This window comes from Numenius arquata, chromosome 1, assembly GCF_964106895.1.
Source record: "Numenius arquata chromosome 1, bNumArq3.hap1.1, whole genome shotgun sequence".
Classification (NCBI taxonomy): domain Eukaryota; kingdom Metazoa; phylum Chordata; class Aves; order Charadriiformes; family Scolopacidae; genus Numenius; species Numenius arquata.
This window is the reverse complement of record NC_133576.1, coordinates 24,949,451-24,967,428: the sequence shown is the minus strand read 5'-3', so window position 1 is coordinate 24,967,428 and position 17,978 is coordinate 24,949,451. Positions and strand designations below refer to the sequence as shown.

At 35.2% G+C, this 17,978-nt stretch overlaps 1 protein-coding gene across 5 annotated transcripts in view; it reads left to right on the top strand.

The window, feature by feature from the left end:
* DCAF6 (DDB1 and CUL4 associated factor 6) overlaps window positions 1–17,978 on the top strand; it is a 91,292-nt gene that overhangs the window by 56,842 nt on the left and 16,472 nt on the right. For 3 of the 5 annotated variants that reach the window (XM_074168297.1, XM_074168280.1, XM_074168271.1), the window contains 4 exons: window positions 5,305–5,410; window positions 9,097–9,212; window positions 10,019–10,102; window positions 10,273–10,585. In XM_074168297.1, coding sequence (XP_074024398.1) covers window positions 5,305–5,410; window positions 9,097–9,212; window positions 10,019–10,102; window positions 10,273–10,585 — 619 coding nt within the window. Of the gene's footprint in view, window positions 1–5,304; window positions 5,411–9,096; window positions 9,213–10,018; window positions 10,103–10,272; window positions 10,586–15,505; window positions 15,548–17,978 lie in introns of all 5 variants that reach the window. The other 2 variants (XM_074168289.1, XM_074168262.1) reach the window with 1 other exon arrangement.

Sequence of the window (17,978 nt, the reverse complement as noted above, 5' to 3'; positions counted from 1 at the left end):
TGCCTTAAAAACTAGTTTGTGTATTATTATTGTTAATTGCATAGTTGTAATAGACTCTTGGGAGTTTTTTTCTAATAACTTTTTCCTGCATTAAGAAATTACTTGAACTAATACAAAGAGGTTTCCTCTCATAAAAGCACTTCATGCATTTTAACATGCAAAAAAACCCCAAAACCCATTTGGTTATCCAGACTTTATTGGTAGACCAGTTCTCTGTTTTAAGGCAATGTTTTTCTGTTTTGAGTATAAGGATCATCTGAAAAGACACAGAATGTTACTTCTAGTTTGAAAACTAGGAATTTGGAGAAGGAGGTAATTTATTAGGAAATCTGTTGTCCAAATGATAACCAGAAAGAATACTTTGCTGAGATCCAGTTGAATTTTTGAAGTTAAACTGCATTAGTTTCACTTTATGTTTAAAGTGAAATCTCAAAGAAATACAAGTACCTAATGAAGGAAGTCATATCAGTTCTTTTTATATAGAAATGCTTTTTCTTTCTTGTTCCTATCTTTCCTTAATTTGGTACTGCATTTGTTGGACCAGTTTCCAATATTTGGGTGAGGTTTTTTAATTTATTTTTTTTTACTGTGACTGTAGTAATGGAGGGTGGCTGTTAGATTTGTTGCAGTGTAAAGGCAGTGTTATGACTGTAAGGTACTGCCTGAATTGCTATGATTAAAGAGGGAACCTGAAGCCAGAGAACTAGCTTGGTAACTTTGAAGTGTAAATATGTATATACATCCCGTACCATCTTAATGCTGCTTCCTACATACACAGAAGCCATATTGATTACTGCTATTTCTAGATATTTGCAAGTTAGCGCGAGGGTTTAGTAATCCCTTATGGTGATTTCCATACCAGATTGTTCGGTGCCACATTATAGATACTTGAGCTGGCTTAGAACAAACTGGTATGTCAGCTGTGGCAGAGTTAGTTCCTCATAAACAGTACTATTAGTCCTGGAAACTGTATTGGTGTGTGTTGTGTCCCAGCTAATTAGCCCTGCTTTCCAATGAGACGAACTGGTTGAGCATTGTTGTGCATATAGAGCTTTCCAGATCTGTAGTAAGCTCTGCAGGTACAAGCTCGAGAATTTCAGGCCTGTGCTTCATTGTAAGGCACAGCGTGGTCTGTACTGCCTCCTTCAATAAAGTGCAGTACTACATCTAATTAGTATAGGAGTCATCTAGACAAAGGCATTGTATGCCTTCAGCCATAGATTAGGCTAGTCCAAAGAATTATTTGATTTTTTTTTTTTTTTTTTTGTCTTCCCTTAGACATCATTGTGCCTTATACTGATTGGTATCAGTGTAGCATTGTTCAGTCAGCCAGCGTTCCTCAACAGATAGAGAAATCTCCACCCTTCCCTCCAAGTTCACCTGCTTCTGATGAATTTTTGTGTTAAGCCTTCCCATGGAATTCCTGTTTTCTGAAATACACCACTTATTTCTCCTCTTTAGATCAATTTTTCTCCCTTCAGAAGTAACTCACTCAGGTTTTCCCCCAAAATATAACCCTGTCTTCAGAATGTGCAGAGCTGATCAGTGATTAGTGCTGGATAGGAATTATTGTGGAAGTTCTTCATGAAAAGTCATCAGTCCTCTTCTTGTGGAGTTGCCAATAGACTAGTGAATAGGGCAACATTTGAGACGTGGGAAACAAGCCTGAAGTTCCTTACAATGTTATTTTAACTATATAATGCAATCCGTAAACCTGTCTTTGTATGCTTACCACTTCATAGTGAAGACCCCCAGTCTTTGTGAAGTTACACTTGCACAGGTTCATTTTCTTAGGGACGAAGCGTGTATTGCTTTCAGTTGTGGGGTTTGGTTTTCGGTTTTGGTTTTTTTTTTTTTTTTTTAAAATAAGGTCATGGATGAAATTTTGTCTTCAGTTTTAAGGGCGATGTTTTAAAAGTACCTTCCTTCTGTAGGCACCTATGTGGTGAATGGACCATTTCATGGGAGTGTCTGTTCTAGGACAGGTTTGCTTATGAATAAGACTTAAGTTATTGATAGTATTTTGAAAGTATAAGCGTGTTTGGCTGTAAAACCTAAGTAAAGTTTCAAGGTATTTTTGAAAATTTGGAATAGAATTTAGTAAGGTGTTGGCAAGCTACAACTTTCTCTTGAAGCAATTATTACCATACCAGACCTTGCAATCAGACTAATAGTTTTGGCAATAGCTCTCCCGTAAATTACAGAAGCTGTACAACTTCTCCTCTTCTTCCCTTCATTTTTTTTTTATCAATTTGAAGTAGATCTGGCCAGGTGGGATGAACTTAGTAGTGAAAGAGAACAGTGCTTCATTCTGATCTAGTCGCTCTTTGGCAGTCACATTGTTCTTGAAAACAAAGAGTTCATGACTCCTGGATTTTATGTGTCTTCTCTAAAAGAATGTTCAATTATGTACTAGGCAAAGCTTATTGGCTTTCTTCACAGATGCTCCCATTCAGCTTTCATTAGCAGTGTAAGTTTAATATAAAATAGTGAACTTCACAACTATTTCTGTGCAGCTTATTATCAGATTCTTATCTCATCCATCTTTCTTGTTCTTATCAGTGTCATGCCCTAAAGCTATTTAAAGAAGAAACCAACCCAATCCAAATTCTAGCTCATGTTTTTGTAGATTTAAGAAAAAGCTATTACACAATATGGTTTTAACAGGTTATCTGTCTCCAGAAATTTGTAAAAATAGTTTCTCACTTAGTGCCCTCTTTGGAAAGTCTACAGCAATTCTTCCAACTTCTGGAGTGTGAATAAATACGAGCATTGCTTCCACACTAAGAAAGAGTAGAGGACAGTCTTTATGCATCTGAGTTAAATTTTTTGACGTTTAGATTTTAGACAGGAAAGCACTGTTATGTTAATATGATCTGAGCTTTATAACACAAGCCTAATATTCAGTTAGGTTCACCATGTGATAGCAATGTTTTGTTACTTTGGACAGTCACGTTAATTAGTTTTGTGCTGAAGCAAATGTTGTATAGCAGTATCAAATTACAGTATAGTCATTGTTTGGTGGCTGTCTTGGACAATTCAAGGCAGTAAGTTTTCTTTCTTTGCCTATCTGGCTTCCTGATCCAAAGATATGTCTTGTCCGTACCTATTACGAGGAAGGTGAAGACTTCTCGAACTATGTCATTTTTTCACTCTTTCTCAAATATGAGAAGAAACTTCTTTACGGTGAGGGTGACAGAGCCCTGGAAGAGGCTGCCCAGGGAGGTTGTGGAGTCCCCTTCTTTGGAGATTTTCAAGACCTGCCTGGATGCAGTCCTGAGTAACATGCTCTGACATGCTCTGGGCAATCCTGCTTCGGCAGGGGAGTTGGACTAGATGATCTTTAAGGTCCCTTCCAACTCTAACCATTCTATGATTCTAGGATTCTATGATCTTTATGGTCCCTTCCAACTCTAAAAATTCAGTGAAATTCAGTGTCCAGCTCCTGATGACTTGTGCAGTATGTTGGAATGATCGGTATTTGTACTTGCTTAGGAAGGGATGCTCAAAGTTTGAACAGACTTATACTAAGAGAAGCTTGCTGATAGGTTGCCAAAAACCAGAGAAAGCACCTGTTTAGTTAAGAAAGAATATGTCATTTTCATTCAAAATAGCTATAAAATATTTTCTTACACTTATTTCTTTTCTTACTCAGTTTATTTCAGGAACTGGAAACCTTGCTTTTGATCAGTTCTATCCTTGCTCCACTCTAACAAGAGTGTAACTGGAACCTCTATTTTAGAGAGGCTATGAAATTTTCTTTGTATAGAATGATGCCCGTGCCTTATGTATGATTAGGATCATGGTTGTAATTGGTTAATTCTCTTTCACAATTTTTTTTTCTTACAGGGGTTTTGTGCTTTGTTTTGATTAGGGTTTTTTTTAATTTCTCTTCAGAAAATGTAGAAATACATATTTAAAGTTCTTTGGAGCAGCTGATCACTGCTCTGAGACTGTGAGTGGGCTTCTGCCTGTCAGTAGTTTAAAAATTCAAGCATTGATCATTAGGTTAAATTCTTATGTGCTGTTTTGTATTTCCTATAACTTAATTGTATTTTTTAAAAGAAATATCCTATGACAGTATTGTAACCATTACTGTTTTAATAATAGCTTTTTTAGTGGGGGAATTTGTAGGTTTGTGCTTGAATCAAGCATCAGATTTTAACTGATGTTTACCCAGACATGATCTGAAGGTTTTACTTTATTAAAGTGTCAGTCTCCTGCAAATACTGCCAAACTTCTGTACTCTATAAACAGTAGTCAAATTTCTCTACTCTGTAAACCAGAGAAAACATTACATGTTTTTGTCCAAACAGTCCTGAGATAAAAAGCTCAGCATTCCTGAAAAGCAAGACTACATAGGCTTCTTAGCAGTCGTTTGACTAGTGCCTAATATTAACTAAACTATCTGAGTTCTGAGAGAATGTCACCTCTGTAGTGATGGTACTTTCCATGAACTTCTCAGTATTGTTTAAACCCAGCTTCAGTATTAATGGCGATTGTGCCATGCATATAGATAGAATGTGGCCATGAATTTTACTTGGGAGTGGTGGGTGGATGGACTTGTGCAGTTCTGTTTCGAAGGAGCCCACTGAACATCCTTAAAGCTATATATGCAGTGGTTTTCAATTTGATTCACTTTTGTTGCTTTTGGCCATCATGAAAAGTTTGTTTTGCAAGTACTCCCCTTCTGCTTACAGTTATCATAATTAGAAAGGTTTTTTAAACCTGAAGCTCTCAGAACATGAATTTACAGTGTTTTTATGGCAACTAGCTGACAATTTACAGTAGGTCTAAGGATATTGGTAGCTGACTGGGTTCTAAGAAAAAAATGTAAAGGGGGTGGTGATTTTTCTAGATCACTGATTGTGTCTAGATCTCATAATCTTTTTTTGATGTGTATTTACTGAGGCAAAAAAGACTTAACTCCACTTCTAAAGACATTCGATATTCTTCTTATTAATATACTTGATAGAAAAGGGATCTGCTTATAAAGGAAATATTGTGTGTACATGTACCTATCTGCAATTTTATTTACCTGCAGGTAAATAAATCTGCAACTTCTTTGTTTGCTCTTAGAAATACAAATAATTTTAGGCCATTTTTAAAGCATTGCCAATTTGGTGTGTTTACTCTGAAACGTCTTAACTTTTTGCTTGGGCTGTAAGAGCTATTAAATATATATTGTACATGTTACTACCGCATTTGGCCTCAGTTGGGATAATTAAATGAATCTTCAGAATTATAACAGATTTATGTATATTACTGATGCCCATCCAAACTTTATCAACCCCATATTTACAGAGAATGATAAACCACGAACAGGAACAGGTGAACCAGTTTTAAGTTTGCACTACAGTACAGAAGGAACGACTACAAGCACGATAAAACTGGACTTCACTGATGAGTGGTAAGAAGTTAATTTTGGTTTTGACTGATTATTGATCAGCACATATCACTAACGCTTGTCTAGCATAGATGCAGATAAATTCTTTTTTCTGTATGGTGTATGTATATTTTTAGGTATATAGATGATTTAAAATGGTTGTGGTCCTTTAATGCATTCAGAACATAAAAGACAGTCATACTTTAACATGAAATTCATGCAAGAGTTCCTTTTGTGGTATTTACTGTGAATCTTTTTAATGCTAACATAACTTGGAACGTGCTGTCTTCATCAAACCCTAGCACAATATTAGTGTTCACTATCTTCCTAAAGGAGGGTAATACAGTGATGAAAAGGTGGTCCAGGGCTAGCACTTAAGTTTTAATTCCCTGCTCTGCCAGACTTCTCATATGGTATTCTGCAAATTAGTTTTTGTGTGGTACAGTGAAATTAGTATTTCTGTGTCTGAGGAGTGTTGATGAATGCATATGATTAAGATATCCATTTTGTGGATAGCTTAGGTATTACAGTGATGGCATCCTTTTCAGATAATAAATGCATACTGTTTAATTGGCCTGACTTACTTGGTTTTGTATCAAAGTCTATCACTAGAGCATCTCAGGATCTCCCATATTTTATCTCCTCTTACTTCTGTTCTTTTGCCTATGTTTTCAAAACTATAGTAGAAGACAGTAAGCAGAAATACTTGTTGTTGGCATTTGTTACTGTAGGGGAAAAAAACACACAACACTTTTAGCTACTCTTGAGTGCTGTGGCTTTAGACGTAAAACATACACCTTGCCCATAGCAGTTTGGAAACAGTGATCTGTGTGTTTTCACAAGAATGAAGACTTTGCCCACATGAATCTGAAATCCTGTGACAGTTATGTTCAACCAGTCTGTCAGACTGCATTTCTGTAGAGTCCAAATCTGCCAAGCTTTGAAATAATTGGTTTTGCTGTAATGCTTTTAACTAATTCTGCATTTAGTTTTGTAGTCATTTTTGTTTAATGTTTTAGGATGGGCAAATTTCACAAGAGGAATAGAGCATTAGCAAATGTTTTGTCCGTTTATTCTAGTGGGTTTTCTTAATGTAATACTAAAATATTGCTACCACTATCACAGAAAACAAATTAAAATTTGTTTCTGTGTTTATTTTAAACAAAAATTTGAAAGATGCATTTTACACTTCAAACAGTTAATGATATAAGTGATTCTGAAGATGGAAAATTTGAATGAACAACCACCTCAAAAACAATATTAAGAAAAAGTTGAGTGTACAGGGAATGGAGATGAGGAAAATTACTCATTACAAAAATCTGTAATTGGAGAAGTAAACACCAAGTGAAAACTGCTAAAATTTCACATATATATTCTGCCTAATAGCAAGTATTTTAACAAATTTCTTGGGCCAAGGGTTAGTACCATATGAATGACAAACGTCAAATATGCCAAAGGAGAATGAAGGACTAAACATCATGATCTTTTAAGACTAACAGTAGCAATATTCAAGGCTTTAGGGCAGTTCAGATAGAAAGACATTAAAACAAGCAGTATGTGGGAAATAAACCAAAATTGTGGGAACTGTAATGTGCATGATTATTGAATCTTTTATTTAACAGAATAATGGGTTCTAGAAACATACATATTGTAACAGAGAAACTGTCTGGGTTTCCAGGAAATGTGTGATTCTTTGCTATATGTTGAACTTCTGTTCAAAGTAGGACAGATAGATCAATAAAGAAACTGAACACGGTGGCAAGCTAACTTAATGGAGCTTTTGTAGTAGTGTAGTGAGAGGAAGAAGCATTTCTTAGCGGGACAAAGTTGCAAAGCATTGTCAACTCAGAGGCTAACTAAAAACATTGTGCCAAAGAATGGAATAATAAAAGTAGGATGCAATTCCATATAACAAAATGATGCACTTCAGGACAAATAACAAAAACCTAATCTGAAAATTGGGAGTGTTGTGAAAATGAAATGGAAGAAGACATGGACCTACCAGTAACTTCATTTGTAATATAGTGCAGCTACTAGAAAGGCAAATATGATTCTAGATCATACTGGGAGTCTCCCACCATCTGGGAGACTTCAGCCAAGGGTGAGCATTACTATTGCTGCTGCTCAGTTCTGCTTTGCTTTGTGACTTAGAATGCTGTGTGCAATCTTCATCATGCTTTCGAGAAAACTGATTCAGATTGGCAGAGGTCCAAAGAAGGGTTATGTGGAGAACTGGGGAAATGGAAAACCTGCTATGGAAGCAGAGAGTAGCAGATAGTATAATGTAACAAAAGCACAGGGTGTTATTTTGCTCTCTCAAAAACATCCTCATTGTGAAACTGCTGGTGTGAAAAATAACATTTAAGTAAAAATTAAAGCAGAGTAAAACATGAATGTAAATTAGCATTGAGCTAGAAAGTAGATTCCTAAGAGTAAAAAAAAAAAAAAAAAAAAAAAATCTTAGTGCTTAGACTGTATTTAAGTTCATAAAAGTGGTTATATCATATGAGGCATGAAATAGCAAAAATCCTCAATTTCATGTATAGCAGTACTCTTCTCGTCTGTCCATTTAGAAACAATGCTGAAAATTCTGATTTAGAAGAAATACTGTAAGGGCTAACAAAAATTTTCTACATACTCCAAATCCAGTACAGCAATGAACCAGAATATTGCTCATCAAGATGAGTAAAGGCTTTCATATTTAGTGTGAAAATAAGAGTCTAGACTGAAGCCTAGACTAGATTCTCAAGAATCTAGACTAAGCATGATTTGTGCTGCTTCTAGCAATGTAGCATATTTAAAATAGTTTAGTAATAGCATACACAGGTAGGAAGGTACTTGTAACAATACAGTCTAAATTCTTCAGAATCATGCTTATAATTCTCAAAACTCATCTTTGTTTCCACTTTTGTCCAATGACTTGCCTAAGTTCAAGGCCACAACTTAGATGTGGGTCAGGAGAGAATGGGAGAGCTCGGGAACAGGGCTTTACATTTCATAAAATAAAGGCTTTTTCTAGAGAGTCTAAAAACCGTTTTGATGACATTCAGAACAGCAATGTTGAATATTTCCTGAGGAATAAATTTCCTTATTGTAAACAGAAATTGGTGTTCCACAATAATTATCTAAACATGAATGGGGAGTAAATCTCAAGTACCAGCTTATAGTAAATCTTGAGAAATAACAAAACCTTGAGGACTGAAAGCCGACATCAGAAATCCATGCCTCAAAAGGTACAAGAATGATAGTTAATGGTGAAGAATTATCTGAATCAGTTTTTGTATTGGATGGGATAAGATTATGCATTAGTGCTCAGCTGACAGCTTGTAATATCTTTAATAAGATCTCTGATCATTTATACATGTAAAAAATGTGTAAATAGTGAAAGAGAGCAAATCCTTTAGAGTTCTAACAATAATTTGAAAAGCAATGAAGAAGTCCTTTAAAGGATTAAAAAATTAAAAAGATAGGAAGGAGAGAACAGGGCTCTGTGATATAGAGGAATAGTGTGGTATGAGTGGCGATGGATGTAATAAAAGAGAATTTTGAAATTACTATGAAGGATGTTAGTTGTAGCTTATCCCAGGAACTATTGAATTGTGAGACTGCAGTGAGGAAGATGATGGTGGTCAGGCTGTGCTATTGCAATGATCTTATCTATTTACATTATTTCTAAAGTTTTGGGGTTTTTTTCCATGTTATGTTGCCAGGAGCAGCACAAATTCAAGCTCTAGAGGGAGTGGAAGTCATTGCAAAACTGAAGACCAAGAAGACTCTGTAAAAACAAAAGCCTCAGAAGAGTCAGGGCCTGAAGATGAAGAAACAAGTAAGATATAACATTATTTCTGTAATGCTAAGGTAAAAATTCTGCTCTCATATGTTCATGACTACCATTGAACACAATGGGTGTCTCATACACATGCATATGAAGGCAGAATACAGCCTTAACAGATTGTGAATTTTTTTTAGGAAAGGAAAAGATACCGACCTGATGTAGTTGCAAATAACTATAAACTAAATTTACATATCCTGTCTTCAGTTCTAAACCCCTTATTCTTTTTTCGTAAGGACGTATTCTGCCCCAATTTGTATCGAAGAATAAAACAACTGCTCTTTGCAGTCATAAATGAGTGCTAGGTATTTTCTTACATTTCTTTCAAGCTTTCACTGCATTTTGTTACATGCGGTAGTCTTGCTCAATTCATTGCCAAAAGGACAGTCAAGTCAAATGACTGGTTCCAGAGAAATGTTTTTTTAAAAAATAATCCCTTTTAATAAAGGGATAACTTAATTTCTGTCTTCAGAAATAATAGCTTCCAGTAAGTGATCATCTGTTTAAAGAGTATTAATGCTCTTTTTGCAGCTAAAGTTCTCATAGCATAGGATATTAAGGAACAAGAAAGAAATACTTTTTTCTTTGTTAGTATATTAGCCTGGGCAACTAGATAGGATTATATATGCTAATTTTTATGTGATTAATGTCTGAGATTTCAGTAAAGTGGCATGTGGATTTTGGTGGGGATTGCTTTGATTGATTTGATCTAGGAGTGCTAGTATCATTTAGATTTGCTTGCATTACAGATGTGCATCTAAATGAAATAATGTGGTTTAATATTAAGTTGTTTAATTCAGGAGTTCCTGATGAATCTCACAAGGAAGGTGCAAATGCTGAAGAACTGAAAACTACAGATGAAAATGTAGAGACAACAGAAGCAAGTATGTAGCTATACTCTTTAAAATATAGTTATATGAAGAAGTAGAAAATGAAGAACTAAATATCCAATATAAAGTCAGTATGCATAACTTCTGTGACCGTTTATAAAGTCTTCTAAAATAGGCTATAATCATCAATGCTGTGACTTATTTCCCACATTTTTTTTTGTTAGCTGTATTGAATAAACCTGATCCTGAGCATTCTGGAATCCAACCAGAAGAAAATGTTGATGCTGTCTCCAGAAATGTAGAGGAAGAAGCCTCCTATGAAAAAAGTGCAAATCAAGAAATTTCAAGTGAAAGTACTGAATCCACTGCCAACTCACTTGCTGCAAATGATGAACCTCAGCCACACCCAGAATCCTCAGGGCTTGCAACTCTAGACGAGTCCTCTACCAGGACCTCAGCTCTTCAAGAAACTGATGATAGTGATGATGATCCTGTTCTGATCCCAGGGGCAAGGTATCGAGGAGGACCAGGACACAGGTTAGGGGAATACTTACCTCTGCTGTTGCTTGGCAAAATTATTATTTTTTTTTTTTTTTTAATGGAAGATCTAGAAACCCATGCCTCATATCCTCAATTAAAGTAAGTTGTTGTTTGACAAGTAGCCAAGAGCTTGATGGCTGCATCTAATTTGCCTATATGTAAGATATGTATAGCTATATTTTCCTTCCTAGCCAGGCAAGCTCCTACAGATCTAATACCTGTTTGTTCTTGTTTCTTGCCTGCTGAATACCCCAGTGCTAAATATTTGCAATTCTTTTTTTTTTTTTTTTTTTATTAGTCTCCCTATGGTCATAAGTATAGAAAGTATAGTATGGTGTACAGGGACCTACATTTTCTTTCAACTGTACTTTAGGTGTTCTTACTTTGGCAAAGCAAGGGCTTTTAACTGTTATTGTTCAGGAATGCTGTGTTTGTCTGTAGTTTGACTGATGTGTTCAATTTTTCATTCTTCTTTTTCTCTGAAGGAGAAACTCTGTAATCCCTTTCCTTTTGTTGATTATTCAATATCAGTATGTATGGCAGTAAAAAAAAAAAGGTATATTACTAGTTGTTGTCATTAATGAAAAACGCATTTATTAGGCTTTGTGTATTTTTTTTTCTTGTAAAATATAAACAGCTGTACATACTTGATTGATCATTCAGTAAACTTAGCCCTCAATTTGGTATTGTTGGTTTAATACCTTCGTTCACTAATTTAAATTCTTGGACTTTTTAAAAGCTGTAATAATGATTTAAGCAACACCTCTATTGTTAGACTTAAGAAAATACTTTTTTTACTTGTTTTAGATGCTGTGTAACCTAGTATCGGATGCCTTAGCTTTACTCCTATCCTGTTCAAAGGCATCATTATTTTGCTATTAATTTTTTACACTAGCAATGCAAATACTTTACAGGAAGCATTACAATATGTATTCGTTAGGAAATCAGAAAGAACTTAATAGTTGTGTATTGAAAAAGTTTTGAGTAATTTGCAGTTAAAAAAACCCAAAGTCATAAGCCACCGCGTTGTCAGTAGTGACAAAAAGAACAGTCTGGTTGCTTATTACATAGCGTGAGTAATTCTGCTCACTAAATGAAAGTTTTATGAAAAAGCCAATATATACAGATTCTGTCTTAATCCATTAACTTCCCAGGCAATACTAAGTAACTGTAGATAAATATCTAATGGCAGAAATAGTTTCCACTGCAAAGCCAATGTTCATTAAGATCTAGTGATTGAAGAGCAAACTGTGAAAAGCCCTGCAATTTTAATCCCATTTCTGTTCTCGAGCGAGATTTTTAGCCTCTCTTCATGCACCTTATGTTGTCTCTATAATGTAATAGTTTCTATAGTAATGTAATAAGAACGACAGTTCCAGGTATCATATAGCTGTTAGAATTTCCCACTAGTGGGGACAACTTAAATGAAGCCACACTTCATCTGACATGCCTTTTTTCCTTCTTTGTGTGCAGCGAGATTTCTTCCTGTAGCAGTTCAAATATATCACATAGGAAAGATCATTCAACTAAATTAATGATTAAAATTCTTCATGCAGCCTCCTGCTCCCTCACTCTTCCCCCAAATAAAATCTGAACAAAAGTTTCCGTGTAGTCGATACTGGCTTAGGATTGCCTCCAGGCTTTCATTGCTCAGGTTTAACGCCTGACCAATTCATTTTGTTCTGCTTTTGTGTGTATGCAAGCAGTGAGGTTTTCTAGCTTAAATTCTGAACAGTCAGATATATGTTTGAATTACATTCCTTCCTATTCTTCTGGTTTCAGGAGTTTCTAAATGCTCTCTGAGATACTGAAGGAAAGTAAGACGTCCTATATGTGCTCAAAGGAGTTTGAATTTCCGGAGAGAAAGCAGGCACTGATGGTCTTAAAGGCTAGTCATAAGCCCTCTTAAAATTATCTATCTCATATGAAATAGAGTGAAAGGAACTGGAAGTCCTCTGTACTACTACTATGACAGTTGTTATAGCATATAATCCCTTTTGTAAACTGATCAAAGTTATATAAAATCCCTCTGGCCCCATAACTAGTAGAAAGCTACCTCAAAACATTGCTGCTATAATGGGTAAAAATTGACTAAAATTAGTAATTTTGTTTTGTGCTAATATACTGGTTTGATTGAAATAATTTTTTCATGCTCAATGCTTATCATTTGAATGATGTTCATCCTGTCTATTTTCAGCTTTTGTCTCGCCAGACTAAGAGTGCCAAGTTTTTCTCACTCTTAGCATTAAAAATTTGGGGTTTTCCTGCCATTGTGCTTGTTCAGGTCTGTGCTCCTCCATGTTCCATTTCTTTCCTGAATATGGTGGACCAGAATTATGCACACTGCACTGTTTGGATTTTGCTAGGATTAATGTTTTGAGTATTACTGCTGGTCTAAAGACTCTGAGACACAAGTGAGCTGTAGTTATATCCTTCTCCTCTCTTGCTTATGCCTGTCTCATTGTGGTGGCTTGCGGTCAGACACAAGATCAGTTAGTATACTGAAGTCTTTCTGACTTTGTCAGTTCTAATTGATGTGTTCTTATCTTTCACCAGAAGGAAGCTCAGAAGTGTGACTGTCAGTTTTATACTACTGAATTTCTACCCTCCTCTTTTTCTCAAGATCCTACAGTCCCCTTTATGAATATAAAGTTACCCAACCTCATGTCCTCAATGCACTGCATGAGTACATTCCTACTCAAAGACTATTAGCAATATATTAAACAAAATTGCGTGCAAGACTGGTGCTTAACTCCACCAGTATGCTTCCTATAGGCTTACATTTTCTCTTTTCTCACTTAGTAAATTGTGTTACCTAACAATTCCTTTACTAAATCTCATTTTCTCAAGTTTATCTAATAATTTAGTTTCCAATGTGTCATCCTATAAGATAATTAATGGCATTAATATAGAAGTAATAAAGCAGGGTTTTCTCTCTCTAGAATATCTAGGGGGGAGTTTGTTTTGGGGCTTTTTTATTTGTTTGCTTTTTCCTTTCTGGAGAAGGTTATAAAGCTAGCCTGTAATGATCTACCTTTAGTGAACCTATTCTATGCAGTGGCACAACAAATTCTAATTTTTCTCTAGGAAAAAAAAAAAAATTAAAAAGAGGCTATACCCTTCTGAAACAGAATGCTAAAAGCTGTTTGACTAATAGGCCTTTTCTAGATTATAACATTACTAGTTTTATCTACAACCAATTTTATGTTTCTTTAGGTTGTGTTTTTTATATATTTAATAAGTAGCTATTGTTTATATTGAGGAGAAACTCCACAGTTAGGGAAATGAAGATAAAGGAAACTGTCTCAGAGTCATTTTTGCACTGCAAAGTATAACTTTCTTCACTGAGAAAGGAAGGGTACACTTCTGATTCTGTACTCTGAAATCATGATCTTAAACTTCCTCTTAAGGAAAAGAAATGGCAGAAATACCCTTTTGATAGCTCTGTTGACAGTAGCTGCAGTTAAATAAATGGAGAACTGCCTGCTGCATCAACTCCTCTAGTCTCACTTTAGTTTAGTAAATGGATGTAGATTTCAGATTTATGAATAGAATGTTGTCCATTTTGTATATCTAATGCTTGCAGAGCTTCTGTTATTTGAATTTTGTTTGGGTACAAATCCAACTTTTAATGTTTTCAAACCAAGGATTAGATCTTTTTCTCTCTTACATAATCTAAGAATAGATACAATGGGCATACTCTTTTTTTGTGGATGCTTGTAAATCTCAAAACACAACAAGGATAGATAGTTTCTCACCAACTAACCTGAAATTGGTCAGAAAAGACTATGCAACGATACAGAAACACAAAGTTTGCACCCGCTTTAATATTTTGAAAAGGTCTTAGAATAGTAGCAGCAAAATGTGTAGAAATGCCACAATCCTTTGGTTTATAAATTGCTAAGTCAACTGAATGTTGACTAGGAGTCAGCTAGGAATGTTTTCAACACAGAAAGATATTTCTTTGAAAGAAATAATTGAGAATGTGATATCTGGCTTTTTTTCTGTAGCATTTCTTTAGCCACTGAGCATCACTATAGGAATGGTGAAGATCAGTGACTAAAAGAAGCTAAATAGTTACTTAATTTTTTAATTGTCATTGAGCTAGTCAGTACGTGTTCTTTTGAACAAAATGTATAAGGAATTGCACAGAATACTTATAAATTAAAAAAAAGAAGAAACCTGTTTTGTACAGCAGAGCGGTTGAGCTAGATACTCAACAGAGAAAATAACCTTTAGGGTGTTTGAGGGAGTCCACAGTTAAAGGTCCCCTCTCTTACAAATATGAGGAGACATGCAGGTTTTTAAGTCTCAAAGTATGCATATAGCATATCTTCTTTAAAATTTGCTAAGTTCAGAAAATTCAGATGGAACAGAGATAATATGGCTTGCTTTAGCACCATACTTTGTAATCTTAGGTGGGAGGGCAAGGAAATCTATGCAAAATGTATGTTCTTTATACACAGAGTGCAGTTTTTGATGGATTGATCTTAATTTTCACAAATTAGTCAAAACAACTCTCCAAGGGCTGCTTTCCTACTTAAATGACTGAATTAATTTTGTTTGGACTTTGACAGAAGCTGATCTACGAGCAGAGGTTAAGCCTGGAAAATGTTGAACTAGTAGGTTAAAATTTCAAACAAATATTAATGTAAAATGGAAATAATTATGCAGCTGCTTCCACTTCTGCTATGATCTGTGAAGAATTACTGCATTTTATAAGATCAACTTTGTGTACTGTTATGTAATCTAAATACTATTTTTTTTCTGAAATCAAAGTAGTCTCATATACTAACACTCTGAGGAGGAGTCTTCTCAGTTGGAATACGTAGAACACATTTTGTAATAGATGCTAACCTTTTAAAAACGTGATACCCAGCATATTTGAATGACTTCAGTTGTTGTTCCCTTTACTAGATATAATATCAGAGGAACAGCGATAGGTGATAGAATAATGAGGTAATTAATTATTTTCTTCCTCCCCCCTCCTTTTTATTGCCATATAATGAATTTATCAGGTTCTTGTGTTTCATATCTAACTGGCATTTTAAGAATCGCTATACTTTAAGCGCTATGAATTACAGAGCATATTGCTTGAGTTCTATTTAGCTGCATGTATTGCATGGAAATTGAAAAGAAATGGCAGTGTATACATTTCACAACCTATTAACCTTTTTATTGTGTGCCATAGAAATTAATGGAATTTGAAAAGCGTGTAGTTTATGGAAAGCAAATACTTTTTTTTTAATTCAGCTGCTGAGGAACGTGTTATATTTGCATGTGCCACTGCTGACTTGCTTTGTCTGGTAGTAGAGAACACACAGTTCTGTACAAAAAAATAAGAATACATGTATCGAAGACCATTTATATTTTTTTGCCTGATCAAGCTCATGGAACTGAGCATAATTATTAAAGCTATATTTGGTAATATGGATTTAGCAAGATACATGCTCAATCTTATACAATATTTCTTTTAATGAAGTTAAATGAATAAGTCACTTGATCTCATATTCCTCATTGAAATACTTGAGTGAATTAATTGTAAGAACATATAACGCAATTTGAGCAATTGTGTTCGGCCAAACACCGTAAAGAGGGAGAAACTATCTACTGTGATTTAATGCCAAAGGCTATATATAGGGGAAATGGCACAAAATAATTCTCATGATGAAAATTAAGATCTTGGCTTTTTGTGGCTGGAAATGAAGAGACTCGGGATATGGTTTCATATGTTTTCATTAATGTAAAGAGACTTAGCTTGAGTCCTGTATGATAAATGCCTACAGAAAAATAGCGCAGACATGTATTTCTTTGTCTTGTATTCCAATCTTAGCTGCAACTGAAATACATGGATTTAACTCGGCAACTTTCTTAAAGGTTCAGGAATCTGTGTACTTAAATTTCATGATAGGTCTTATTTCTATATTGTGTGCTTACTGTGGAGTTTTTCGGCTCTTCAGCACAGCCCATGGGAATATTTGTTCCATGTTGGTATAAATTTAATATAAAAATGAATGATGCATTCAGCATAGAAGTTTTTATCAGTATATTTTTCTCTGATTTTCATTGTCATTCTGTAGCATATCAGGTGAAAAATTTAAAATGTTCTGCAGCTGAAAATAGTTGAAACATTGATTGTGTTGGAAGGGCAGGAAATGTCTCTTGGAGTGCATTACAGTAAACATTTCCTTTTGTATGATCAGCAGTGAAATAACCTGGGCTTTAGGATAGAGTCAATGTGCTGTTAACATGATGGTTTTGCCCTTGTTTTTGAACTATCTTAATGGTTGAAATTTGATAGCAGTGGTAAATCTCTTCCATAGGTTTAGAGGCTTCTAAAGGAACATGGTTATTTGGTAATTAAAATCGGAAATATAATCAAATCTTGATATTTAGAAAAGGGATCTAAATTTTAATATGGTGGTTGTGGGATAACCCTGGTGGGCAGCTCAGCCCCACACAACTGCTCGCTCACTCCCCCCAGTGGGACAGGGGAGAAAATCAGAAGGGTAAAATCCTTGATACTGGAAGAATCAATACTGAGCTCAGTACAGAGCTGAGACAAAAGGGATGGGAAAAGGAAACAAGTACACATGAACTTTACAACCAACTGCTGCAGCCTAGGTCAGGAGATAGAATCATAGAATCATTCAGGTTGGAAAAGACCCTTGGGATCATCGAGTCCAACCATCTACCCTACTCTACAAAGTTTTTCCCTACACCATATCCCCCAACACCACATCTAAACGACTCTTAAACTCATCCAAGGATGGTGACTCAACCATCTCCCTGGGCAGCCCATTCCAGATGATCAGTCTGTGATAATGGTGTTTGGAAGAAGCAGGGTTATCTAGGGTACTAGATTAATTTTATGGCAGCCACTACATCTGGATCTGTAGAGGAAGACCATTTGTAGCAGAATTCCTGTAGATTGTTTACAGATTCAGTTGATGGATAATTGTTCGGTTTTCCCCTCTTTTGAAGAACATATCATTTATTTTGACTCTCTCTTCGAACTAGTAGATGAGCATAGTTGTTTTAAAACATGCAGGGCTAGTTAGCCAGAAATTGTTGAGTAATATAGATTGGAAACTGAGGTCTGCAGCTCTCTTTCAAAAAAAAATAAAATATGTTTTTTAAAGAGCAATATGTGACATATTGTGCTTTAATAGACAAACTAGTTATTTAATTGTGCAAATTGCATAGATTTTTATTTAAAAGAATCCTTATTGCACTCCAGAGTCTCTAAACGTACGGAAAATGCCCGATGTGATATGCAACTTTTTTTTTTTAAGATTTAACTTACATGCTTACATCTTTTCCATTTCTCTCTATAATATGTTGCTGTGGATCAGTCTGCATCACAAAGTTTTTGTGGTTTTGTTTTTTA